The sequence below is a fragment of the Amaranthus tricolor genome, chromosome 5 (assembly GCF_026212465.1).
Source record: "Amaranthus tricolor cultivar Red isolate AtriRed21 chromosome 5, ASM2621246v1, whole genome shotgun sequence".
Lineage (NCBI taxonomy): Eukaryota > Viridiplantae > Streptophyta > Magnoliopsida > Caryophyllales > Amaranthaceae > Amaranthus > Amaranthus tricolor.
The window spans coordinates 21,476,632-21,502,037 of record NC_080051.1 but is presented as its reverse complement, the minus strand read 5'-3'; the positions used below and the strand labels follow the sequence as shown (position 1 = coordinate 21,502,037).

The 25,406-nt window shown below is 35.6% G+C and overlaps 5 protein-coding genes across 6 annotated transcripts; 3 read left to right on the top strand and 2 right to left on the bottom strand.

The window, feature by feature from the left end:
* Window positions 1-19: 19 nt before the first annotated feature.
* On the bottom strand, window positions 20-4,238 carry LOC130812511 (uncharacterized). 2 transcript variants are annotated; one of them, XR_009042064.1, is made up of 4 exons: window positions 4,046-4,238; window positions 3,821-3,949; window positions 2,967-3,027; window positions 20-2,425 (listed from the first exon to the last, which is right to left on the bottom strand). XR_009042064.1 is itself a non-coding variant. In XM_057677997.1 (3 exons), the coding sequence occupies exons 1-3, from the start codon at window positions 4,092-4,094 to the stop codon at window positions 2,301-2,303; spliced, it is 303 nt and encodes a 100-aa protein (XP_057533980.1). In that variant the 5' UTR covers window positions 4,095-4,238; the 3' UTR covers window positions 21-2,300. The 2 variants fall into 2 exon arrangements, 1 of the variants encoding a protein (XP_057533980.1); XM_057677997.1 differs by lacking the exon at window positions 2,967-3,027 and having other exon boundaries at window positions 21-2,425.
* Window positions 4,239-5,082: 844 nt separating this feature from the next.
* Window positions 5,083-6,967, top strand: LOC130813565 (uncharacterized). Its single transcript, XM_057679399.1, has 6 exons — window positions 5,083-5,149; window positions 5,246-5,344; window positions 6,278-6,348; window positions 6,434-6,496; window positions 6,582-6,853; window positions 6,940-6,967. The coding sequence occupies exons 1-6, from the start codon at window positions 5,083-5,085 to the stop codon at window positions 6,965-6,967; spliced, it is 600 nt and encodes a 199-aa protein (XP_057535382.1).
* Window positions 6,968-8,333: 1,366 nt separating this feature from the next.
* LOC130813221 (uncharacterized) lies at window positions 8,334-12,877 on the bottom strand. Its single transcript, XM_057678997.1, has 10 exons — window positions 12,357-12,877; window positions 11,459-11,553; window positions 10,952-11,019; window positions 10,834-10,877; window positions 10,265-10,342; window positions 10,024-10,177; window positions 9,675-9,815; window positions 9,449-9,556; window positions 8,847-8,912; window positions 8,334-8,755 (listed from the first exon to the last, which is right to left on the bottom strand). The coding sequence occupies exons 1-10, from the start codon at window positions 12,632-12,634 to the stop codon at window positions 8,660-8,662; spliced, it is 1,128 nt and encodes a 375-aa protein (XP_057534980.1). The 5' UTR covers window positions 12,635-12,877; the 3' UTR covers window positions 8,334-8,659.
* Window positions 12,878-14,086: 1,209 nt separating this feature from the next.
* On the top strand, window positions 14,087-19,070 carry LOC130813281 (transcription initiation factor TFIID subunit 7). The gene is made up of 2 exons (XM_057679082.1): window positions 14,087-14,706; window positions 18,474-19,070. Exons 1-2 carry the CDS (start codon window positions 14,220-14,222, stop codon window positions 18,959-18,961), a joined length of 975 nt encoding a protein of 324 aa, XP_057535065.1. The 5' UTR covers window positions 14,087-14,219; the 3' UTR covers window positions 18,962-19,070.
* Window positions 19,071-21,432: 2,362 nt separating this feature from the next.
* Window positions 21,433-24,945, top strand: LOC130813168 (protein STABILIZED1). Its single transcript, XM_057678928.1, has one exon. It carries the CDS (start codon window positions 21,636-21,638, stop codon window positions 24,711-24,713), a length of 3,078 nt encoding a protein of 1,025 aa, XP_057534911.1. The 5' UTR covers window positions 21,433-21,635; the 3' UTR covers window positions 24,714-24,945.
* The last annotated feature ends 461 nt before the right edge of the window (window positions 24,946-25,406 follow it).

The window sequence follows — 25,406 nt, the reverse complement described above, 5'->3', positions numbered from 1 at the left end:
ATGTATATAATCAAGGGTAACTTCGTATTACATGAGGGGTAACATTAAAAAAAAAAGGGGTCACTTTAATTATAATCTTGAAAATAAATGATGTTCTTTGTTGCATTACAAACCAATGTTGGAAAAAAGGAGGGTAATATTTTTAGTGTGTTGACAGTAAAGGGTAAAATTTGGTGGACAAAACATTCAAAGTGATGGACAAAGTGTGCTAGATATTAAATCAAGCGTACATTTGGAGTTTTGGAACCAAATTCCTCATGTGCCTTTCCCTTCCCCTTCATATTCTTGCTTCCCTTTTTGTAGTGATCATAAGCTCCATTCATTCTTTTGCCACTGCTACCTTTTGTCTTTGAAACATTTGGATCACGAACACTTGGCCTAGGAAGAACATCAACCATTTGATTTGTTGTATGTACCAATGTAGCATCAGCAGTTTCAGCTCCAATTTCATTCTCAACTTCTACAGGCTTTGTCAATAAAGCATTGGTTTCCGCTACCATTAGCTTGTATTTTTCTTCTAAATAACTCCTGCCCTCTTCATTTGTGTGGCAATTGAGAATGAGATTTAAAATTTTCTTGCCATTTGAGGGCGCCACAGTGTGTAACTATTGATCAACCCCAATTCTTTACTTTTGGCATCCACTCTATCCCATACATCTTTCTTTGCAAATTTTGTCCACCTTGACATGATGTACTGTTCCGGAATCCTCACAATAGAAAACATATGCAAAATTATTATGATGTGGTAGCATAACCATCCAGACTCCTCAAAATTCTTACATGAACACGTTATTGTATCCACATTGTATGTCACTTCATGCGAGGAGTGTTGTTCAATGCTGGGAAATATGACTTGGTACTTGTTACCATGTGTAACGCCATGCTCATGTACTTAATTTACTATTGTACCATGGCATGTGTAAATTCATTCTCAAAATCACGAATAAGTGTCTCCGTGTAAACCTCCGAGGCATGCTCCAGCAGCCCAATCAAGGGCATATGTGAATTTGGAACTGATTTTGTACAGTGAAACTCATCATCAATTTTCGACCTTCTCCAACGTATCATTGTGTCTTCAAATATATGGAAGAACTCAATCAAGGTCGTCCTATTATCGTCTCGAAAACCAACAGCACGGTTTGAGCTTTCACTTCTCTGTGAAGATAAAATCCCGGAAGAGAAGAAGTCTTTACTTAACGCTGTTGCCCACTTTTCCTTCAGATTATACAACCTTTTGAACCATTTGTTATTCTCTAGCTTATATGTTGTTATCATAGACTTCCAACACACATCAAACTCATCCTTGTTCGAGCATCCACTTAAGCACTTCTGGAAGGTTTTCTTGAATGTAGCGTCCTTCTTTAGTGCACCATATCGCTTAACAGCATTCTAACCTTATCTGCCAGAGGCATAATCTGTGCCTTGATCCAGGAAAACACTTTTTTATTGCGTTAGACATGGCTGCATCTTGATCTGTAAATATGGTCACGGACACTTTCCGCCCATTGACTTCTTAAAAATATTAAGAAGCCATACGAACGACTCAACAGTCTCATCTCCCATAAATGCACAAGCAAACATTGTGTTCTTCCAATGGTTGTTAAAACCAACAAAGAGGGCGCATATGAGATTATACTTGTCTTTCTTGTAAGTTGTGTCCATTACAAAAACATCACCGAATATTTTAGAATCTTCCAACATCATAGCATCAAAATATACAACAAATCTTACCTTCTTCATCGAGTCTAACTCGATAAAAGAAGTCTGGATTATCAGAAAGTTTCTGGTCAAGCTGTTCAATTACAGAATTCGCATCACCACCATCAATTTTCTTCATTTTTAGCTTGTGGCAGAAGTTCGGATGGTCTTTCATGGTGTGACCTATTGTATCCTCACCACCAGCTTCAGCAGACAAGAGCCTATATGATTCCATTGGTTATAGTCCAGCTAGTTGCATTGTCTCAATTGCCTCTTTCTTATGATCAAGACATTTTTCGTTCTGAACGATGTCGGTAGTTCCATTGTGTTCTGGTCATTGGGTGATTGTGTGCCATAACATGGTCCATGACCTCAAAAAGTCCAAATGTATTCTTCTTTGCTCTTATGCACGCATTACATCCGGTTCTAGTTATTGCCACTCGTCTTTCTTTTCTTATTTTCGTTTTTTCTGTACCCTCTGTATCATGATTTTGTGTTCCTTTCAGGACCTTCTTCTCTGTGTTCCTAGTTCCAGCAGGCGAACACAGATAGTACTTCTCAATGACTTCAGAAGTTCCTTGTTTCATTCGATGTTTTCCCTTTCAAATGCTAAAACCAACTAAAGACACATGTTGTTTGTACAGTTCAAACATCTCTTCAAGTGTCCCTCGAGTTTCACTTAACAAAGAGCCACTTAAATGTTCGTTCGTTGTCACTGTGGTGCAACCTAAACCAAACAAAAAAAGAAGCTATTTGTTGATATACAAACAGAGCAAAGTATCTCCAAATAAATCTCATACTTTCTTTATGGATATATAAACAAAAAAATATCACCAAATAATTCCCACACTTTCTTTCTAGATATATGAACAGAGAAAATAGTAAACCAAATCCCCAAATTAATTTTACAGGGAACCAAATCCCAAAATTATACAGGGAATCAAATCCCAAAATTATACAGGGAATCAAATCCCAAAATTGTACAGGGAACCATACAATGAAGACTTACGGAAAAGTTTGGTTGCTGTTAAACATTGACTCACAAGAAGATATAGTTTATCACAGACATGGGTACAATAGTGAATAAAGACATAGTTACCCCTACACTGAGTTGTAGTTACCCCTAGCCGCCCTAGGCAAGCTTCTGGTAACTTACGTTATATAGAATCATACAACTTTTGTCATTTAGTATTTCTTTTGTATTCTACTCAATCATAATTTAAAGAACAAATTGAAAAGTTATTTGTTGATTTGAAAACTAATTTTACCTTCTGTGTGCTGGAACACATGACCCCTAATCCTAAGACCCTGAAAGAAGAACACAAATACCTGCAGAATGATAAAAAGGAACGTAAATACCTGCAGGATGGACTGATGGTCAATCCTGCAGAACGATAGCAGCGAATATAATGACATGGCATAAAATAACTGCAACCTTACTCAGAGAAAGCTGTCAACACTTGTATAAGGTGAGGCACCACACCTACCTCCTACCCTACCCAGGAAAATGTACTAAAGGACAGAGAGTGAGGACCACGGTACAAAGATCAGCAAATCACCAAATGCCACATAAGCTTACGAGATATTCCACTGATCCTTAAAAATATTTCATTCAAGGTAAAAGCCAAAAACGGCCATTAGGGTTTTGGGATCCTCTCCTAAGACCCGCTACTATACATACACGATGCCATGCAACACCAAGGGTAACGTATCTTCTTACACTAAAATCCATACAAAATATTCTCTTGAGCTTTAACAGCAATCTTATTAAGACCTTTACTAAATTAATCATCAGAGGAGGACCCCTCTCCGGCCCTCGTTTGTTACCTTGTCCAGGAGAACATAGTGAAACAGCCCAAAAAGCGACTTAAACCTCCCCAGTGGTTCATATCTACTGTGACTTAAACACTTCAACTTTTATATGCCTACTAATCATCTTTGGTGGTAACTTAAGTTATATATAATTATACAGCTTTTGTCATTAAGTATTTTTTAGTATTCTACTTAATTTTTGTTCAATCATAATTAAAAACAATAACTTAGAATCACTCCCAACAATTATATTTATCACATTTAAAGAACAAATTGAAAATTTATTTGTTGATTTGAAAACTAAATTCACCTTCATTTAAAATACAACTTGTAGAACCTTGGCTTGTTAATCCAACTGAATTTTCATCTCCTTCAATCTGATTTTCACCAACTTCAATTTGCATGAAATCCAACTGTATTTCAGTTTCATCAAATTGTTCTTCACAACAAAAAATTCAAAGTAATTAATTATAGTTGAATGAAATTCAACATGAATTTGAAGAAACCCTAAAAAAAAATTAAACTAGGAAATTACCTTCATTCAAATCGAATTCTTCAATTGGAAAGTCGTTTAGGTCAAACATTTTTTTTCAATTTGAAGTATTGTGGAGACAAAGTTTTCGAAAGAAAGTGAAGAAGATTAGTAGAGCATTGAGAGAGTTTTTTTGGGAATAAGTAATTTTGAGAGTGAGGAAGGACACTATTGATTTTTCAAGAGAATGACGGGAGTTGGGGAAATGGACTGAAAAATGAAAAGTGAGGTCACGTGTGCAAAGTAGTGTAGTAAGCATTTGGTCCACACAAGTCCTACTTGTTTGGGAAATGTTTTCTTGTAGTTTAGGTTCTAAAAAGTTTTTTGTAAGTTAATATATCATTTATTTATTGTAAAAAAAAAAATTTGAAATATTAAAAAAGACGAAAAAATTTAGAATTATTTTTTATTTATATTTATTTAAAATTTTTATTAAAAAAAAAGTTTATGTTATGTTTGAGAATGATTATTTCATTTGAAAATTTGAAATTAACTCAAATTTATTGTTTGATAAATTAAAAATTTTCAAATTTAAATTTGGATTAAATTCCACCATTATTTTTAAAGTACTTAAAGTTGAAAATTTAAAAAAATCTAGCTAAATTTTATTATTTTCAAATTTATTGATTTATGATTTCATTATTGAAATTCGTAAAATGCAGCTCCCGAACACTACATTAAACATTTAAAATCTCTATGTATGCCAGGGGTACATTGCTTAAGTTATTATTTTGGGTGTATATTTTGTTTTTTCTTTTTTTATCAATAAAACCTCCCTCTCCGTCTGCTTGACTGATTCTCTGTCTCCCTCTTCTTTCCGGCTGCCGTCCATCAACACCAGTCATCGGCCCACCGCATCTGCTTCCAGCCGCCAGCCGCCAGGTATTCTCTCTTCTCTTCTCATTCCATTTTTTGTGGTTTAAGTTTAGGGTTCTATGTTTTAAGTATTTCGAAACCTGCCTTTTGGGATCAATTTAGGTTAAATAAGCATTATTTAGTGTGTTGAAGAAAACGTTCTTTATTATTAAAGCTTCATAGTAATGGAAAATAGAACTACAAGCAATGAGTTGCTGCAATTGGAGCACAAGAACCCTTCTTCCTCTAAAGGTGCCATTTATATCTGATCTTTTCATATTTTTCTCTTTATTTTCATAAAATTTTAATTTTATCATTATGTTTTGTTTTATACGTGCGAAAAACCAGAATCAGGGCTGTTAATTTGTGGGAAGACCAAAAAATCAATCCAAGAAACCCCTAATCTTGAAGGGAAGCCTTTTACTGCACCACTACCTAAAAGCCAAGGTGTTTACTTCTTATTTAATTCAATTTTTCCAGTATTATAGTCTACTGCTATGGAATTCGAATTTTCCAATTGTAAAACCTAGTATAGAACCCAGGTATACATTGAAACTTTTGAAAGAATGAATAATGCATTTTTGTGTGGTTTGATAATGGAGTTATTCGTTATTAAGGGAGCATTTGGTTTGGCAGAAAGCATTTTCTTGGTGAACAGTTTCCTTGAAAACACTTTCGTTAGATTGATTTTATAGAACCTTTTATGATAATTGGAGATGTTAAATTTGAAGAACGGAAGAAAATTGGATTTCTTTAGGTGTAGGTTGAATTTTTGAAAGAATGAATAATGCATTTTGTGAGTGTAGATTGAATTGTTTGAAAGATTGAAAAATGCTTTTCATGAGTCTGATACTGGAGTTCATCAATTTTAATGCTATTGAATTTTTGTGTGATGATGGGTTAACTGGTTATTATGTTTTTTATGCATCCATTTTGATTCATTTTTGTATTTCTCGTTTCAATATTGTATAAGACCATCTCTAATTAGGACGGTCATTATATATTTTTTAGAATATTGTAAGTAGACATTAAGAATAATGTAAGTAGACATTAAGAATAATGTAAGTAGACATTTAAGATATTGAAAGTAGGCATTAAAGATACGGTAAGTAAGCATTAAGGATTATGTAAGGAGGCATTAAGAATACGGAAAATATGCATTAACCTTTAATGGATTGGGCTTGAGATACGTCTTTCAAAGAGACGGCCTCTCAAGAGATTAGCTGATATTGTATATTGGAGAATTTCTAAGGGTTGTAAGATTTTCAGTTTTTTTCGTCAGTCATATAAGGCCTGAACAACTTGATTGTGAAAATAATACTTCACATTAGAGAATTTCGATTAAGCATGTAAGAGTTAACTTTCTAGAATGTTGTGCAGTACTTGGTAAGGTTAAAGATTTTTTAGGAGTTATATCTGAAGCTAACAAAACTCTCGAGCTCAACGCAAAGGTAACAACCTTGTAAAAAAAATATTTCGGTGTGTTCTTTAATCTGTACCATGGTTCCTAAACCGAGCACATTTATTGATGCGCAGGACAAACCTGAGGATTTTGATATTGAAGTGCTCAAGGGTAATGAATCGGAGTACATCGAAATGGTATATCATAGTTAATTGTGTGTTAGGTAGGTAGCCTTAAGTGTGCTATGATGGCCCTAAAACTCAATTGGTTGAATCTTTATAGGATTTGATGTTGGGCGTTGCCGATCTTCACACACCAGAGGCAATGGCAGCCGCAGAGGCTGCAGTTGCTGGAAAACAACGGGTGGTTGATTTGCAGACCAATGATAGCTCTTCAGAATCAGATAGTAGTAATGATGATGATGATGATGATGAGGATGAAAAAGGGAAGGCTGGTTCTTCTAAAGGGCAATCAGAAACGGAGGTAGATGATTCGGTAAAACAGCAGCCTGAACGTCGTACAAAGAGAAAATGGCCGAAGATTGTTGAGCTCTCGTAATACGAATCGCTTTTGAATGTATCCTTGTGCAGTGTTGTAAGAGTTTGAATGTGATCACTTGCAATCTCTCAAGATTTTGCAGAGATGTTTCTGTCAATTTTTGGACTTAGGTACGTACTGTTTGTTATTTTGCACTCACAAGTCACAACACATTGCTGTTGAAAGTTCCTTAGTTTTATGTTTTAGGACTACCAAATACAAATGTACTTTGCTCTTAAAATCATATTCAAATTGCAAAGGTTCAGCCCTTATTTTTTTTCCTTCCTGAATAGCTATGTCAATTATTTGTTAATCTAATTTGTCGATCGATTTATTTCTTTTAAATTACTTAAATAAACAAAAATATATGAATTTCGTTTTAATTTAAGTTGAACTCAATGTAGACACAACTTTGAAATATCAAATGATTTAATTTCAATTCAATTATAAAAATATAAAAAAAATAATTTCTAAATCAACATAAGCACATTGTTGACAAAACTAAAATCAATCAATTAACTTTGATTTATTTAAAAAATAAAAAAAAATATTAAATTTGTTTTAATTAACGTAATCGCAATATAAACGCAAATCTAAAAATGTCGATCAATTTAATTTGAAAATATTAAAAATGACTAAGTCACACAAAATGTGCGACTTGGCTAGGTCAAGTCGCACAAAATTGAAGGCTAAACAGTGTTGTTATGGTAACATTTAAAATTCATTTATTTATTTATATTATTGTTATAATGTTACTTTGCTACCCATTGACCTTTGACTTTGACCTGTAGTCAAAGTCTTCTTATAACTTTTTCTGCTTTTTAAACTGCCATGTAATTTTTCTTATTTTTAGAAACCCTAACCCTCCTTGTGTAACTACCCACTACTCTCCACTTGTTACCATGATCTCCCATCATGCCAATGACCCCCATGATCCGAGTAACCTACCTTGCTTTCACTTATAAATATTTGCTAATGTCACATATAAGGACGGGTTCATAGATATCATGTCGAAACTCTATCCAAACCTCTACTCATTATCATCTTTATCAACATACCAAAACATAACCAATTAACATCCTGACACATATAGTCTTACATTCAATCTATTATCGTTCATTCATTAATCTCTTTTCTCCTATCTAACTTGAGTGTCGGAGGGGTTTTTCGGGAGATCACCCTCCGGGCAAGGCTAACGTGATCTCCCTTCCAGTTCGGGTCATTTCTACAGAAGAATTAAATCTCACTTCCAGTTCGTTGATCGTTGACTTTGATAACGCTTTCACTTCAGGTATTTCAAGTGTCTATTGCACTTCCTCGTATCATTATTGAAACATGTGCTTTGAACAATTGACTTAGAAGCTCGCCCTAAGGATTTGCCTTGCCCAACCTTATCCAAGCATTCGACCCGTTGGCCCATTCAAGGCACCAGCCCTAGACACGTCTAGGCAAATTTTTTGCAACTAGGGGTGAACCACAAGTTTAGAACACTCCCTAACAGAAACAATATTAGATCAAATGTCTAGTTTAGTAGGAAACCTTGATTACAAAATTTGTTTAAATACAACAGCCAAAAGCTGCAAGCCATAAGAGAGCTGCTTAGTTCGAAATAACCCCAGACTCCCAACTTGAAATGGTGGGAGAACAAGAAGAGAAAGTCTTTTACAACATACTAAAATTAGGAAGCATTTCTTAAGCTTCCAAAACCAGGATTAGAAAGGAAAGACAAGTCGAAAATATGGACCTAAAACGACCCGCGTGCTCTCTTAGTATATTGCTCGATAGCTTGTTCAAATTATGTGAGAAAACTCCTGAGCCTCTCGTTAGTCTTCTTTGAACGCAGACATAATCCATTCTGCAGCTGATGTTTCAACGTCTGATTCAGGGTATGGGGAAAGACACACGGGAGTAACAGCTACCTGTCGATAAATACGATGAATACCGAGTGAATTAACATATAATTCTTAGATTGGTGACAAATGGGGAGAAAAGCTCCAAATATTCACTTACAAAATTGCTCTCAAGTACTTTGACATCTGAATTTTCATCCATTCCATCAGATTCTTTGTCAATAAACTGAAAAGATTCAAAGGTATGACAGTTTATCTAACTCTGCCAATACAAAGCTTAAAACTAACCAATAAACTGAATTACTGACTTTGCCTGCAAGAAAACCCACCATGTGGCAGCCTGAAATAGGCAGCCTGGTGGGACCCAGAAAGAAGAATTTGTCCAGCAAGAATGCATTGTGTTGATACAGCATGCAGGACTACTTGCTTATACTGGTGGTAAAATAGTTGTTGCTTTCATGTAGGATTCATCCCACTTAAGTTATAATCTACGTTACTTGGACTCTTCATTTGTTTTACATACCTGTGTTCGATCCTTGATGCTCGGACATTGGTATGGCACTTAGACACTTCTTTTTAAGCTTAAAATTGAATATTTAGATGTATCCGACACTTGGACACGTACCAGTATCCGACGTCAGTATTCGAGTCCGAGTAACATAGGTTATAATGACATCAATTGTTTCAATTGATACAGAAAGAAAGCCTCAATCCTTAATGTTGATCTTTATTAGACTGTCTAGCAAATAGAACAATTCTTACCTCAAGGCGGAAATACTTTTTATTCTGGCCCGACTTGTGTTTTCCAGCAGCCCCAACAGATTCAATCTCTAGATTTTTCTTTTGACCGATCCCATGACGAGCTGCACCCTAAAGAACAAGTGGGATTCATTAGAAGAATAAAGATCACGCAAACTACTACAAAGGAGGAGAAATCAAAAAACAAGGTACAAGGAAAGATCAAGCAGCGATAGTTGGAGTTACTCACAGCAGCAGATGCATCTCGACCAAGCTGTGCAAGCTGGAAGCCTAAACCATGTTGGTTAGACATGTATGGATGTTTTTTGGTAGATGTTGCTTGCCAACACAAAGTAGATCTCCACAAGCTTTGCTTAGTCACCTTGAAACCCTGCAAACAGTCGAGTTCAGGTTCATGCCGTCTCTTAGGATCCTCAATTTTAGTAATGTTCATTGATTAAATAATGAAAACAAAAAACTGTCGTAAGTCACAACTATAGTAAACGAAGTGTTCTGTCGAGTAATTAGATTTTAAGCAAGATCGGAAAAATTATTAGACTAATGTTTAACAAGATACTGCATTGAAAGATGGTGTAAACCTTATTTGACGAAGGAGATGTTGGGATCTGTATGCAGAATGCACAATTTTTAGGGAATACACTATTTTGTATATCCCTGATAGCGGCCTTAATTACTGGCAGTGAAAGAGACACAGCATCCTTGATATTACTTTCCTGGCTTTCGTCCTTCTTCCTAAAAGCACATCATAAGACTGAGTAAGGTCTAATAAAACAATGCAGCTATAATAATTGTGGAAAAAAAGAGTCTTGGATTTTCTACCAATTCAATGATATGGAAATTGAAGGTACGCCACTAATCAATGCTTCTCTAGCCCCAGCAACAACACCAGAGTAAAACCTGGAGGTTCACGAGATATAACACAACGCAATGGGAATTACTGTAAATAAAAGGATATGGGTTGTTACAAAATATTTTCTCATTGTGTTATATTTGGTACATATGCTTCAATTTCCAATTCAACCAAAAACTTAAGCTGATGGTTGAGGCCCCAAAATATGTTATATAATCTAACACGTCCCCTCACATTACAGCCCTTTGGGTTAGAAGTGTGGATGCAGCCCTGCCTTATACATGGCCTTGAATATTCCACTTTAAATGAGGGGTGAGATTCGAACCTGTGATCTCTTGTCACATTGGCTTCTGCTATTATGTGAAGAAACCAACTTAACCAAAAGCTTAAATTAATGGTTGAGGCCTCAAGATATGTTATATAATCTAAAACATTGTTTCCAACCCATTGTTTATTACAAAGTATTTTTGATGTAATTGCTTAAGATTCCATATAACTATATAAGGAGATAAAGAAAGCATACAATACAAATACTTACATATTATGCCCACAACTTGATCCTTTGTTAATTCCACTAACCACCTAAACATAATACTAAATGGGTTAGTTTCCACATAAAATTTTAACGTTCCCAATTATGAAATTTCAAGTCATACCAGCATAGGCTTGGACCAAGTAAATAGAGCACCAGATAATGCCAACGACACACAGTCAACAGGTGTTCCTGTAATCAACAAAAGCAATAGCAAATAAACTTGGAGAGCTACCAAGAGCAGAATTGCTTGATCCACAGCTGACACAAAATTCGGCAAAGCTCAGACTGAAATGATTTATGTCCTTGTTTCTTATGCAATACTCGTTGGTGCGATTGCTAAAAGAACATAATTTAAGCACAAAATAAATAAAATAAGCGCGAACATTGAGGATCCAAAGTTCAGAATAGGGTATTCTCAGAACAGATCATCGGACAGAAATTAAGCGCCCATTTTATCCAAGAATTAAGAGATCACGGTTTGAACATGGGCGTTTTTGGTTCCAATGAAGTTCTAATTTTGTCAAATTCTTCTTATTTGAACCACTAAGAAGAGACCCAACCAATTGTAGCTTGAGAAAAATAATCAACAAATAACCAGTTTAGCTTAAGGGAAAAGATCTAGGCCTACCTGAAACCTCAAAAGCTGTGGCACCATTCATTTCAACAGAACTTACAGCTATTGTTTCTCCAAAGGTCACACCATGCCCGGATGATGATTTATCCCTATAATTACAAATCAACTTTTAGTTAACCAAACAAAGTATCTCATCAAGAAAATATATCTACCATATAGGAGTACATCAATAAGTGGAAATCACATTTTGGAAAATAAGCATTGCATCCTACTGTTGAAATGCCCATGAACAAACCAGCAAACTACCTTGGCAATTTGTTACATAGACCACGGATATTTACATTGTGTTTGGATAGAGAAAAGCAGAGGGAAAGGAACAGGAGGGATTCGAAATGATGGACGATCCCTTATTTGAATAACAAAAAGGGACGGGAGAGATTCGGAGGGAAAACATTAACAAATTTTGTTAAGAATACAACATCTTCAGAAAAAATACTCATTTTTCTTCCTTTTGTCTAGAACTCAAATAAAAGCTCAAGAACCCGCTCGATACTCTCTCCATTACTTTGATTTTGTTACACAACATAAAAAAGAATTTGACTTGCGATATGTAGCAAATTCAAAAGGCATGGTGCACATTTTGCAATATCTCCTATATAAAAGGGCATATTTACTTTATAGTGCAACATGGTAGCATACAAGTGGGTATATAACACTAGGATTATCATAAATACATGCCGGAAATAGATACAAGCAAAAGTTCATCCCAAAAAAGTGAAAACAATTATGATTAACCTATACCCAAATGACAAAGGATTTCTCATTAAGAAAGAAGAAACAGCCTTTTAAACTGGAAATACAATTCCATACAAACCCACATAACAGCGCATATAAGAAATTTGAATATAAATAATTAATAAAACAAAGATATTGAAGAGGAAAAAGAACCTACATTTGAGGGGCACAAACATAGACATCATAAAGACCCTCCTTAACAAGAGCTTCAACAATGTAGGTAAGACCAACGGAATCAATTCCATCACCATTAGTAACCAAAATCCTGGGTTTTGTACAGTCTTCTTCTACATTAGGGTTCACATTTTCATCCTGTGAAGAAGACGTAGTGGGTTCAGATGATTCATCTTGTTCGACATCTTTCCTTCTTAAAAGTGCCTGATTAAGGTTTGAAATTAAGTTGGGTGGCATGAAATTGTTCTTCACGGTTGTCATTTTCAACAATATTTCAAAAAGTTCAAAGGAAAAAATAAATTGGAATTTGATTATTGAAATAGGGGGAAATTACAGTTGGGGAATTTCAATGTTTGAAGATGGTGAACCGGATTAAACGGAGTGGTGTTGATAGAGAGAGAGTGAGAGAGAGAGAGAGCAGAGGAATTTGAAAGGGGGAGAGAGGGAAAAGGAGAGCGGGTGAAACAGGGGATAGATTGCTGTCTTAATTATTAGTAGGATGAGTTAAAGATGGTGTTTATCAGATTGTGAAAAGCATAATTGCATCTTTTGTGGAGTAATTTAAGCTTTTATTGGATGGCCTAACTACTTTTGTACACCTCATGCTCAATCACTTTTTTAAACAAGTTTAGAGAATAATATCAACTAATTAATATACAAATTTATAAATAACAACCATTAAATTTTTTACAAATTACTGCATCCAAAATATCAAAGTGTATCTCATTCAGACTAAGTGACTGTTGACTAATCTAAATGACATTTGACCAGCCTAAATGATTTTTGACTATCACTAATCACCTTTGACTTTCGTTGAGCATCTATAATCACCTTTGACTTTCCTAATTACCAATAGTATCCTTTTGTTTAGCACTTTAACGTCATTTTTACCCATCATAACGATATTTTTGCAAAAAAAGGACGTTACGCTTTTCCTTAGGACAACTCTTTCGGAAGTGCAGTCGAAACAAGCACTTATTTGCCTATTTCCCGATACGTAGACCGAAAAATATATTTAATGTCATTTTTACTGGATTAATTCAAACCAAACTCACCTATTTTTAATTTAAAAAAAAACTAACATATTTGATATAATTGTTATAATTGCTGAAAATAAAGTCAACAACCTCTTTTGAGAGCTTTTTGAGTCAAATGATCTGTTACAGAGGGACAAATAAAATATTGTTTATTCAATTACATGATTTACAAAGAAAATTTTAAAACAATTACTCCTATATCAATAGATTGATTTATTTTGAATGAAACACTGCTAATGCTAATGTTAATATTATTGGTAATAATTTTTGAAAGCAAAATATAGGAAACTAAGAAGCGTGTTTGATAAGATAAGAGGGAATTGAAGTTGGAAATTGAAATTTGATGCAATAAAAAACTTTTTTGTTTGTTCGAGAGGAATGAGAATTAATAAAGATTTAGACTTAGACATAAATATGGGAATGAGAAAGCCCAAAAAAAAGTCTTGAGGAGAGGGTCATAATTGGGGTTGAGAGTTAATAATTTAAAATGACATTTTTAAATATAATCAATAAATATAATCAATTTTGTAAATATAATCAATTTTTATCGAATTTTTTTATTTATTTTTATCATTTACCAATAAATATATAAGACATTTACTTTTAAATTTCAATTCAAGTTTTATTCTAAGTCTCAATTATAATCACTTAATTTTCATTTTCACGTACCAAACAGCGCCAAGGGAGATGATATTTGGAGACTTGGAGTCCATTAACGCTGTGGCCCTTGAGTTCGGCAAAGACAAAAGACAAAAATAACAATTCCCTCCCGAGTTGGTGAACTTCAACAAACGGCACATAGATCAACAATGGAAATAGAAGCTTCAGATGGCTCAAAAATCCTACTTAAACCAAATTCAACTACTATTTTCGGCAGAGGAAATGGGTTTTCTTCAAATGACTTATCAGTTTCTCGCCGTCACATTTCTTTCGAATTCATTCCCTCTTCCGACCCTGAAACTACCCCCACTGTTTCGTTTGAAGTCCTGGGAAAAAATCCTGTTTGGGTTTGCTTAAAACAGCAGGAAAATGGGGAAAATATCAAATCTTTCAAGAGACTTCAACGGGGTAAACTGGGTTTTGATGATATGTTCTGCGTTTCTGCTAAGACCCCAATTTGGTATACTCTTAATAAATCTGAAGAAGTTGATGAGGAAATAGATAGAAAAAGTGAGGAACCTGAAGAAAGAATCAATTCTGAATTGAGTCAAAGTTTGGAAACTGCTTCTGGGTTTGAAGGTATTCAGGATTTTGCCCTGGAAAATGTTGATGTTTCTGGTATTGACCCAGTTCAAGGTTTGTTTAATTTTTTCTAAATGGTTCCATATTAATTTTATTGTACTTCTATATGTTATGTTGATTTTTGCATTTTATTGAATAAGTGACCATTTTAGCAACTTATAATCTGTTTATTTTGCTGTTTTTGTTGTAGAATGTGAAGGTTGGATTGGGGGTTGAGTGCTAAATGCTAATTATGTCCTTTTGAAGTAGAAAATGTGGAGTCCTTCAATGAACTGACTTAGTATCTTTTGTTCAACAAATTTAGTCAAGTGACATAGTATCTTTTGTTCAACAAATTTAGAAAATGTGGAGTCCTTTAAATTGTTTATCTTGGTTAGTCTTGCATCTCTTGCACTTTGTGAGACTATAAATCCTTCATAAATTTTATTGTGGTGATGAAATTGGGTATTGGTAAGTTGATATTGGTTCTTAAAGGTTGCTATCCATTAGCAAAGTGGGCCAATTATTGGGACTTGGTCTGAGAATTCCATGTCCCTTATGGCTTCCATGTTGAGAGTGAGAAGAATTGTGCTTGTTTCAGGTTGTGAGGGATAATGAGAGGGGGATAGGCCATTGGTAAGATTGGGCCCACCGACAGTTGGGCTAAAAAGCATTCCATGGGGTTAGCTGAATGATGATTTTGTTAATTGTGCCTTTAGTTATTACGAAACTTGTGATGTTGGCCGTTATTGTTGCTACAACCATGATTTTTGTGAGTTGTGTCCACCATGGTTGACGCTGTAAGGTAATTGTGTCGGTAGTGAGGTGGTGAGGGTGAGTGGCGGGATTTTGGAGGCTTATTTGTAGAGGTGTTTTGAGAGATGAATGCGGTGTTATCGGTGTCATGGGAGTCGCATTGGATGATTGTTGTTTCTTCCAATACTAGCTTTGATTTGGTGGTGTCAAAGGGTGGTAGTGGGTTATTAACCGGAACATCAACATTGCCCAATTGATCCGCAATTAGTTTCAAACGATTACAATAAGTCGTGGTATTAGGAAAGTCTACCAATTTGGTGCTAGTAAGTTGATTTTCAAGGTGGAAAGCTTGAGAATGCTTATTGTCTTGAAACACGACCGCAATACGTAACCAAGCTTTTTCGGGGGTATCATTAGGTATAAGAATGAAAGAAAGAATATTCAGAGCGGCATACATGACATCCATTGAAGAACTGCATCATCTAGACGTTTCCATAGGATGGGATCGACATCCTTTGCGGTATCGAGATTCACACTTTCTTTTTCAACGGTAGGAGGAATAATATGTTCAAGGCCATGTTTGTGTCCTTCTATTTCAGATGACCTTTCTATATAATGTCAGGTTGCGGACACTAGAAAAGAGGGGATTTTTTTGAGTAACCTAGGACCCGACTCAAGGAAAGTGGTATCCAACTGAGACAAGACTCAATTCTCAAAAGAGAGGGGATTGATAATTACTTTGTGATTTCCTGATTATTTAACCTTTTTGTTTTGTCTTTGAAATTATGGTGATATAACAACTTTTAAGATCTTAAAGAGTATGTGTGTATAAGTTTTTATAGGGGAAGTAAAGGAAGGGAAGAGAAAGGAAGAGTCTTGTGTTTTTGTTATGAACTGAGGACTCACAGGTCGAGCACCACATCAATCAATGAAAAGCAGGACTGCTGCATTGAGATTCAGGTAATGGGTCTGCAGTAGAAATGCAAAATAACAGTAGGTGTAGAGAAGATGCAAAGTAACAGTGATGCTATGAAGTGAAATGTGATATGTAAATGTAATAGATTATATCAATATGATGAGTGATTGCCCGGTTATAGTATTTTGAGCATATTCCAAGCTCCCAAATGAGTAATACACTCTAGAATATTTTCATCATCCCGTTTTCCTTCTTTCATCCTGTCTGTTTATGATGCTCCATAGATTAAGATTTTCTTAATAGCAATAAGCCAACATCATAACCACCTGTCAGATTTTCCTAAAAAAAACCAGAGAATATTTGATAGCTAATTCATTTGTTACTATTCCTTATGTAGATGCTACTTGTAGTTGTGCTAAGCAACTAAGCTGTAACGCCTTCTCTTGGTATCAGTGGGTGTAGGCCATTCATAATAGTTTTTCCTTTCAAATCTTTTCATTGTGAAGGAGGTGTTCATGGGCGGGGTAGCTATGTAAGAGCTTTAGTTCATACTCCAAAACATGAAGAGACAAGCAACAACATGGGTCCTGATGGAGTCGATTAAAATTGTACATTTAGTCAAGTTACTTTTGTTAGTATCATTTCTTTCGACAGCATGTTTCATGGTTTTGGCTGCACCAACAAGACAAGCCATTTTACGTTGAACAAGGAGTAGAGGCCCGGCCAAATAAGATTCCCTGTTTGGTTCCAAGTTGTGGTACCAATCCTAGTAAAATTAGGATAATCTTAGTGGATTCATAGATTCATAGTAGATTTATTATTAGTAATATGATGCAGGAGTGTCGCTCCTATGCACACAGAAGTTGTAACTTGTAACCCATGTAAGGCTTGAGAAAAAGACTTGTGCCTGATATTGTTACGTGCAAAGGAGTCAAGTAGGTGCATGGGGCTAAGTCTTGTTGGACGGTTAGTTGCACGAGTAGAAAGGACTATAGCGAGCTTGTGTTATGTGCGTGTTTCTAGAGTTCCAAACCATCTGTATTATTATCTTGTTATCTTTTAAGTACTATATATACAACGGTCGTCACCCATAGATCGATAGAGTGAAAAAGAGAGTTGAATGATTAGACAAAGTTGTGAGAAATTAAACTTAAAACTTACATCTAATTAACATTATCAAGAGTGGTGTTATTGAGGAAAACTTGATATTGTTTCAGGATTGATCTAGGGGAGAAGAGCATTTGTATTTATTCTAACAATGGTCTAAAACAGTCATATCCGTATGACCTTTAGAGGTTACGATACACATCAAATTTCTTCTCAACAATTCCCTCCCCTCCATTTTCATCACCTTATGGTATTTAGATGAAGAGAACTCCCTCCCTTTAATTTCCTTCCATTTCTTTCCTCCTATTTTCTTCTATCCAAATATGCCAAAAATGACTACGAGCATTAAGGAAATACACTTGAACTTAATTTGTGATTGAGGCCAGATTACATTTCAAAAATATTACACAATTATACTAATGAATTAAAGATCCTTAATGAATAATGATGGTTGCATACCCCTTGCTGAATATGTTGTGAGTAGAGGTGCTCATTCGAGCCATCGGGTCAATTTCGAGTCAGATGTTTTGGGTCTATTCTAAATTGGGTCTTGTGTCCATGTTGATTTTTACATAATTGTTAATCCATTTTTAATGATGGGTCAAATCGGGTTTGATTACAAGGTCTCGGATCAGTGTAACATGATTCGCCAGTTAATTCGCTTTTTGAATTCGCGATTCGCAAGGAGATTAGTGAATCATGTGACAATTGTCTCGGATCATCGGGTTTGTTTGAACATTTCTAGTAGTGGGCCTGCACCGCAAATTACTATATGAGAGTTGTGACTCATCGGAATCAGGGTAATGCAATCGGAAAGATGAATAGAACTAGATTGCCAGTGAGGTACTTGTAGTTCATACAACCGTAGTAGAATGCTAGTCTTTCCAGAGCTCCTACTGGAACCCTTTAGGTACTTATTTATTTGGAAAGGATGTCGAATTTGCTAATGTCACTGGTGAGTTTCTAGGATGCCTTTGTTTCCTTTACTAATGACTATGCTGTAATGTGTATTTGTAAAAGGGATATAGTGACTCGTTTCCTTTGTTTCCTTTTTTTTCCGCAGAATTCGGCTTTCTAGTGATTGGACACGAGTTTGATCAATATCCAAAGCAAATGATTCGTGATATCAAGAAATGGGATTGGTTTCTCGAGGATCCTAGGGAAGATACAGACGATGAGGACCCTAAGAAGAAAGGTTCAACGAGTAGTAGGAAAAGGAAGAAAACTAGTAGAGGAAATGATGACGCAGACGAAGAGTGGACTGCTGAAAGTGAAGGCGAGGAACTAACCACAACACCGAAGAAAGCTCAAAGACCAAAATATCATACTCGATCAAAAGAACACGGTGTACAGAAAAAAGGTAGAATAAATAAAAAATCTTCTGCCGAAACAAGCAGAAGGGAAGAAGAGGAGGAAGAATCTGAAGATGAAGAGGATGAGACCTTGGGAGGATTTATTGTTGATGACGATACTGCTGCCGAAGATGAAGTAAACGAAATAGACGAGGATGAAGAGGAAGAATTTATCGAAGACGATGAACTTGAGGATTAAATTTTAGTGTGGACTAAAAGTTAATTCTAATCAGATGTTCAACATCTTTTCTGCACATTGTATATATTCTTCTATATAACTTCTCTAAGACTTCAACATCTTTTCTGCACATTGCATATATTTGACGAGGATGTAGGGGTATGATTTGCCTGCTATCCTACTCCCTCGGAACTCTTCTTTGTGCGAGATACTGGGTTGCTGACTTTGACTTAACTTTGCCTTGTTGTACCCGACCTTTGTATGAATAGAGGACACCAACACCTTGTTACATTAAAATTGCTTTGGTCTCATATGTCCAGTTGAAAATCAACATGAAATTGATAAAAAGAACATCTGTGCAAATATATACAAATATCCTGACTCATTAACGTGTTCAAAAACATAAACGATGATACTCTTATATTCTAGTTTTCATATAATCTATCACTTTTTTTTTTTTTTTTCTTATAATTCGCTTATTTGTCCTCTAAATTTATTGCATTTTCAATTAAGGATGTTCTCATAATTTTGCTAAATTTTCTTTTACGGTCCGTTTGGTTAGTGGTACTAAATAGTAATAATGGGAATGATTTATAGGTGTAAAATTTTATCAAAAGTTTCATATCATTTCTATAGTAATAAAACTTTGATCACAAAAAAAATTTTGTTTACAAATTTTCATTACCACCTAATACCACCTCTCCCAATAGTTATACATTGGAATGAATTTTATGAAGAAAATGAGATGATTAAAGTTGGACAAACATGTTCATTAAAGTAGTCAAGAGATTTTCCAACTAAATTACACTAATTTTTCATTATCATTACCACCGTTTATTACCAGCTAACAAACGGGCCGTTATAGTAATATCTCTCCAATTGTCATTAATTTTACACATTAGTTTTTTTTTTTTTATATAAAGTAGGAGTATCATTTATACAATTAATTTTTCCTTTTTTTTTGGTCAAATAAAAAAATTAAATTTTATATTTAGATAACCGTAGCAAATTTATCCCAACCTAAATTTATTATAATACAGCTTGGGGATAGTACTTTTTGGACATTGCTATATCTATTCACCGGAAAATAATTCATTATTGATTGATATCAGTAAAAAGTAAAATCTAACTTATTAACAACAAATACTATATTTATAATAGTAAACAGTTTATTCACCGTGTCAATTATTTTTTTTATCAGGACTCATGAGTGAGTGCCGTAGGAATATGGTATTTTTCAAAAGGGAAATAGTTAATAATAAATCAACCTTTGTTTGATCTGCTAAAAATAAATTTATTTATTGTTTATTTTTAAATGAATCCACCTATTAAATTTATTTGCTAAAAATAAACCCATCTATAGTTTATAAGCATTTGCAAAACTTTTTTGTGATCAAGCAATTAGGAATAAACATTAGTTGAGTAAATTCAGCAATTATACAAAATAAGTGAGTTTATTTAAAAATAATCAACAATTAGGTTTACAACAATTCTTACTTGAGACCATCTTTTGTAAAGACGGTTCTCAAAAGCCCAGCCCATTATGTTATTTTAAAAAAACAACTGACGCGCGCGTGTAAGTATAATATGAAAAGTCACATAATATATTTGGGGTTAAACAACATTTATTTGAGGTTATAATATAATATATTTGGTGCTATACCAGCATATATTAGGGGTTTATAACATAATTTATTTTGGATTATGATATATTTGAAGTTATAACAATATATATATATATATATATATATATATATATATATATATATATATATATATATATATGTATATATATATATATATATATGTATATATATATATATATATATATATATGTATATATATATATATATATATGTATATATATATATATGTATATATATATATATATATATATATATATATATGAGGTTATAACATAACATATATGGGGTTATAACAACATATATTTGTGGTTATAACATAATATATTTAGAGTTGTAACAATGTATATTTGAAGTAATAGAATAAAAAATATAGAGTTATAACAACATGCATTTGGGGTTATAACATAATATATTTGGTGTTATAAAAATACTTTACCCTCAAACACAAACTATTATATATCCAACTATATATTTTATATAACACCAAATATATGTTGTTATAACCTCATATATATTATGTTATAACCTCAAATATATATATTGTTATAGCTTCAAATATGTTATGTTATAACTCCAAATAAATTATGGTATAATCCTCAAATATAAGCTGGTATAACACCAAATATATTATGTTATAACCCCAAATAAATATTGTTATAACTCTAAATATATATTATGTGACTTTTGACAATACTATTACACACGCGCGTCAGTTTTTTTTATAAATTAACATAATAGACAGGGCTTTTGAGAACCGCCTTTAAAAAAGACGGCCTCTCTATCTATTTTGAGCGGATTGATTAAAGTCGGTTTATTTTTTACAAATTTTTTTCCTTTTCTAAAATACAAAAACCGACCTGTTTAAACCCACCTTTTTCTTTATCCGAGTTGAAAATACTACTCTCAAGTCCCAATTACTGTTCATCTCCATTGTTCACCGTTTTTTGTAGTGAGATTTAATTTTCGAGGTACTTTCTTAATCTTTACTCCCATATATTTCATTGTATTTTGTATTTTGTTTTTGCGTTTTTCAATTTTAACAAACAACCATGGTAGTTTACCTGAAATTATTTGACAACAAAACTATTTCCCTTGATATAAACCCTAATTTTACAACCCTGGCCAATCTTCATCAGACTATAACCGATAAATTAGGCCTTCCATTTCAATACCAGCGTTTGTTATCATCGTCTACAAAAAGGGTAATTAATGGTGATCTTAAATGTTTAATTTCTGATCTGGGTATTCAAAAGAATTCGATTTTAACATTAACTGTCCCGTTATTTGGTGGTATGCAAGCTCCTGTTCAACCTAAGGGCAAGCTAGAATTTCTTAATTTGAAACCCCCACCAAATTATGTGGCTGGGTTGGGGCGTGGTGCCACGGGGTTTACAACCCGTTCTGATATCGGACCTGCTCGTTCAGCCCCCGATTTGCCGGACCGGTCTGCTACTAATACCATTGGTAGTGCTGCGGCTCCGGCTGTGGGGCGTGGGCGGGGGAAGGGTGGTGAGGAGGAGGAAGAAGAGGAAGGAGAGGATAAAGGCTATGATGAGAATCAGAAATTTGATGAATTTGAGGGAAATGATGTCGGATTGTTTGCTTCGGCCGAGTATGATGAGGATGATAGAGAGGCAGATGCTGTGTGGGAGGAGATTGATAAGACGATGGATTCAAGGAGAAAGGACAAGAGGGAAGCTAGGTTAAAGGAAGAGATTGAGAAGTACAGGGCGTCAAACCCTAAGATTACGGAACAGTTTGCTGATCTGAAGAGAAAATTGCATACTTTGTCTGCGGAGGAATGGGATAGTATACCAGAGATTGGGGATTATTCATTGAGGAATAAGAAGAAGAGGTTTGAGAGTTTCGTGCCTGTGCCCGATACTCTTCTTGAGAAGGCTAGGCAGGAGAAAGAGCATGTTACAGCTCTTGATCCTAAGAGTAGAGCTGTTGGTGGGACGGAGACACCTTGGGCACAGACTCCTGTTACTGATCTGACTGCTGTTGGTGAAGGTAGGGGTACTGTGTTATCATTGAAGCTTGATAGGTTATCTGATTCTGTGTCGGGGCAGACAGTTGTTGATCCGAAAGGTTATTTGACTGATCTTAAGAGTATGAAGATTACTAGTGATGCTGAGATTTCGGATATTAAGAAGGCTAGGTTGCTGTTGAAATCTGTTATACAAACCAATCCGAAGCACCCTCCTGGTTGGATTGCAGCTGCGAGACTGGAGGAGGTTGCTGGAAAGATTCAGGCAGCTAGACAGTTTATTAAGAAAGGGTGTGAGGAGTGTCCTAAGAATGAGGATGTCTGGCTGGAAGCGTGTCGTCTGGCAAGCCCTGATGATGCCAAGGCTGTGATAGCTAAGGGAGTTAAAGCTATTCCAAATTCGGTCAAGTTGTGGCTTCAGGCTGCCAAATTGGAGCAAGATGATCATCAAAAGAGCAGGGTATTGAGGAAAGGGCTTGAAAATATACCTGACTCGGTGAGGCTGTGGAAGTCAGTAGTTGAACTTGCTAATGAGGAAGAGGCTATGTTATTGCTTCATAGAGCTGTGGAGTGTTGTCCTTTACATGTGGAATTATGGCTTGCTCTAGCTAGGCTGGAAACGTATGAGAAGGCAAGGAAAGTGCTAAATAGAGCCAGAGAAAAGCTCCCAAAAGAGCCTGCTATTTGGATTACTGCTGCAAAATTGGAAGAAGCTAATGGAAATACTGCGATGGTTGAGAAGATTATAGAGAGGGGTATCAGGGCCTTGCAAAGAGAGGGGGTTGTTATCGACAGAGAAGCATGGATGAGAGAGGCTGAAGCCTCCGAGCGTGCTGGGTCTGTCGTTACTTGTCAAGCAATAATAAAGCATACCGTTGGCATTGGGGTAGAGGAAGAAGACAGAAAGAGAACGTGGGTGGCTGATGCTGAAGAGTGCAAGAAGAGAGGATCAACTGAAACTGCAAGGGCAATATATGCTCATGCTCTTTCTGTTTTCTTGACAAAGAAGAGTATATGGCTTAAAGCAGCACAACTAGAGAAGAGTCATGGAACGAGGGAATCTCTTGATGCCTTGTTGCGGAGGGCTGTTACTTATGTGCCCCAGGCTGAAGTTCTTTGGCTTATGGGTGCAAAAGAGAAATGGCTTGCTGGTGATGTGCCAGCTGCTCGAGCTATCCTTCAGGAAGCTTATGCCGCTATTCCAAACTCTGAGGAGATTTGGCTTGCTGCTTTCAAGCTGGAATTCGAAAACCATGAGCCTGAAAGGGCAAAAATGCTCCTTGCTAAGGCTCGAGAAAGAGGAGGCACTGAAAGAGTTTGGATGAAATCTGCAATTGTTGAAAGAGAACTTGGTAATGTTGCGGAGGAGAAGAAACTGCTTGATGAAGGCCTGAAACACTTTCCATCATTCTTCAAGTTGTGGTTGATGCTTGGACAGCTTCATGAGCGGTTTGGAGAGCAAGCTAAGGCTAAAGAAGCTTATGAATCTGGTCTCAAGAACTGCCCACACTGCATTCCGTTGTGGCTCTCACTTGCAAATCTCGAAGAGAAGATGACCGGGCTTAGCAAGTCCCGAGCAGTTCTTACTATGGCTCGGAAAAGAAATCCTCAGAATCCCGAACTTTGGCTTGCTGCTGTTAGAGCTGAGCTTAGGCATGACAACAAGAAGGAAGCTGATAACTTGTTGGCAAAAGCTCTCCAAGAATGTCCCAAAAGTGGTATCTTATGGGCGACTCAAATTGACATTGTCCCCCGTCCTCAACGTAAATCAAAGAGTTCCGATGCACTTACAAAGTGTGACCACGATCCACACGTCATAGCTGCTGTGGCCAAGCTATTTTGGCATGACAGGAAGGTAGACAAGGCGAGGAGCTGGCTCAACAGAGCAGTGACACTTGCTCCAGATATCGGGGATTTCTGGGCTTTGTATTACAAATTTGAACTTCAGCATGGAACCGAAGACTCTCAGAAGGATGTGCTAAAACGTTGTGTTGCTGCAGAGCCCAAGCATGGTGAAACATGGCAAGCAATTTCAAAGGCAGTTGAGAATGCTCATCAGCCAACTGAAGCAATTTTGAAAAAAGTTGTAGTTGCTCTAGGGAAGGAAGAAAATGTTGCTGGGCACAACAAGAACTAGGTTTCTACATTTTGCTAATGCTTATGTTTTTCTGTTAAAGCTGAATGTATTCCGATTACGGATTGATGTATATTAGGATTGTATACTTTCTCCCTTCCAATTTTCTCTATATAATTTGGCTTCAAAATTTTGTATTGCTCTTGTTAGATTGTTGTCGATTAAACGAGATACTCTCTTCTGTGACGATTCTTTTTGTTTACAATCATAGCAGTTCGATTTTGAGTTTTTGGTATGTCATAGCTGCATCACTGTTTTGTGAAGATGCTGTAATTACTCTGTTTGTAGGTGAACCAAATCTGGTGCACAAGATTTGGGTGCAGGTTATATTAACCTGAAGGCCCATTCTATTTTGACCCAAAAGATATAACTGTCGAATGTTGAAGCTTTATTATCTGTTTTAGAGGCTTCTCTTTATATACGTAACTACATGCAGGCTTGGCGTCTGACAGGCCTGCAATCAGGATCCGTCTTGGCGTCAGAGCAGAAGCTCCTGGGCGCACCGCTTATGGGGTTAGAGGCTTCTTTTCGGGGCATAGTTTAAAAATACAGTTTTGGCTATGGTCGCAGTAACGGATGCAAAATGGATTTTACGACCAATACTGATGCTTTCGCGATCAATGCGGCCTATATTTCGATTGCGGTCAACTCAAAACCTTTACTATATGGTCTTGATACGGTGATGTGTCCTTGTTT

What these genes read in the sequence shown, in the direction of transcription:
- LOC130813281 (XM_057679082.1), top strand. Translation starts at nt 14,220, where the DNA reads ATGGAAATAGAAGCTTCAGATGGCTCAAAAATCCTACTTAAACCAAAT. An exon ending in TGGTATTGACCCAGTTCAAG is followed by an intron (nt 14,707 to 18,473) that starts GTTTGTTTAATT and finishes TTTTTTCCGCAG; the next exon opens with AATTCGGCTTTCTAGTGATT.
- LOC130813168 (XM_057678928.1), top strand. Translation starts at nt 21,636, where the DNA reads ATGGTAGTTTACCTGAAATTATTTGACAACAAAACTATTTCCCTTGAT.
- LOC130813221 (XM_057678997.1), bottom strand. Translation starts at nt 12,634, where the DNA reads ATGACAACCGTGAAGAACAATTTCATGCCACCCAACTTAATTTCAAAC. An exon ending in GTCGAGATGCATCTGCTGCT is followed by an intron (nt 9,557 to 9,674) that starts GTGAGTAACTCC and finishes CTTGTTCTTTAG; the next exon opens with GGTGCAGCTCGTCATGGGAT. An exon ending in AAGTACTTGAGAGCAATTTT is followed by an intron (nt 8,756 to 8,846) that starts GTAAGTGAATAT and finishes ATTTATCGACAG; the next exon opens with GTAGCTGTTACTCCCGTGTG.
- LOC130813565 (XM_057679399.1), top strand. Translation starts at nt 5,083, where the DNA reads ATGGAAAATAGAACTACAAGCAATGAGTTGCTGCAATTGGAGCACAAG. An exon ending in AATCGGAGTACATCGAAATG is followed by an intron (nt 6,497 to 6,581) that starts GTATATCATAGT and finishes GAATCTTTATAG; the next exon opens with GATTTGATGTTGGGCGTTGC. An exon ending in CCGAAGATTGTTGAGCTCTC is followed by an intron (nt 6,854 to 6,939) that starts GTAATACGAATC and finishes AAGATTTTGCAG; the next exon opens with AGATGTTTCTGTCAATTTTT.
- LOC130812511 (XM_057677997.1), bottom strand. Translation starts at nt 4,094, where the DNA reads ATGTTTGACCTAAACGACTTTCCAATTGAAGAATTCGATTTGAATGAA. An exon ending in AGAATTCGATTTGAATGAAG is followed by an intron (nt 3,950 to 4,045) that starts GTAATTTCCTAG and finishes TTTGTTGTGAAG; the next exon opens with AACAATTTGATGAAACTGAA. An exon ending in AAGTTGTATTTTAAATGAAG is followed by an intron (nt 2,426 to 3,820) that starts GTGAATTTAGTT and finishes TGTTTGGTTTAG; the next exon opens with GTTGCACCACAGTGACAACG.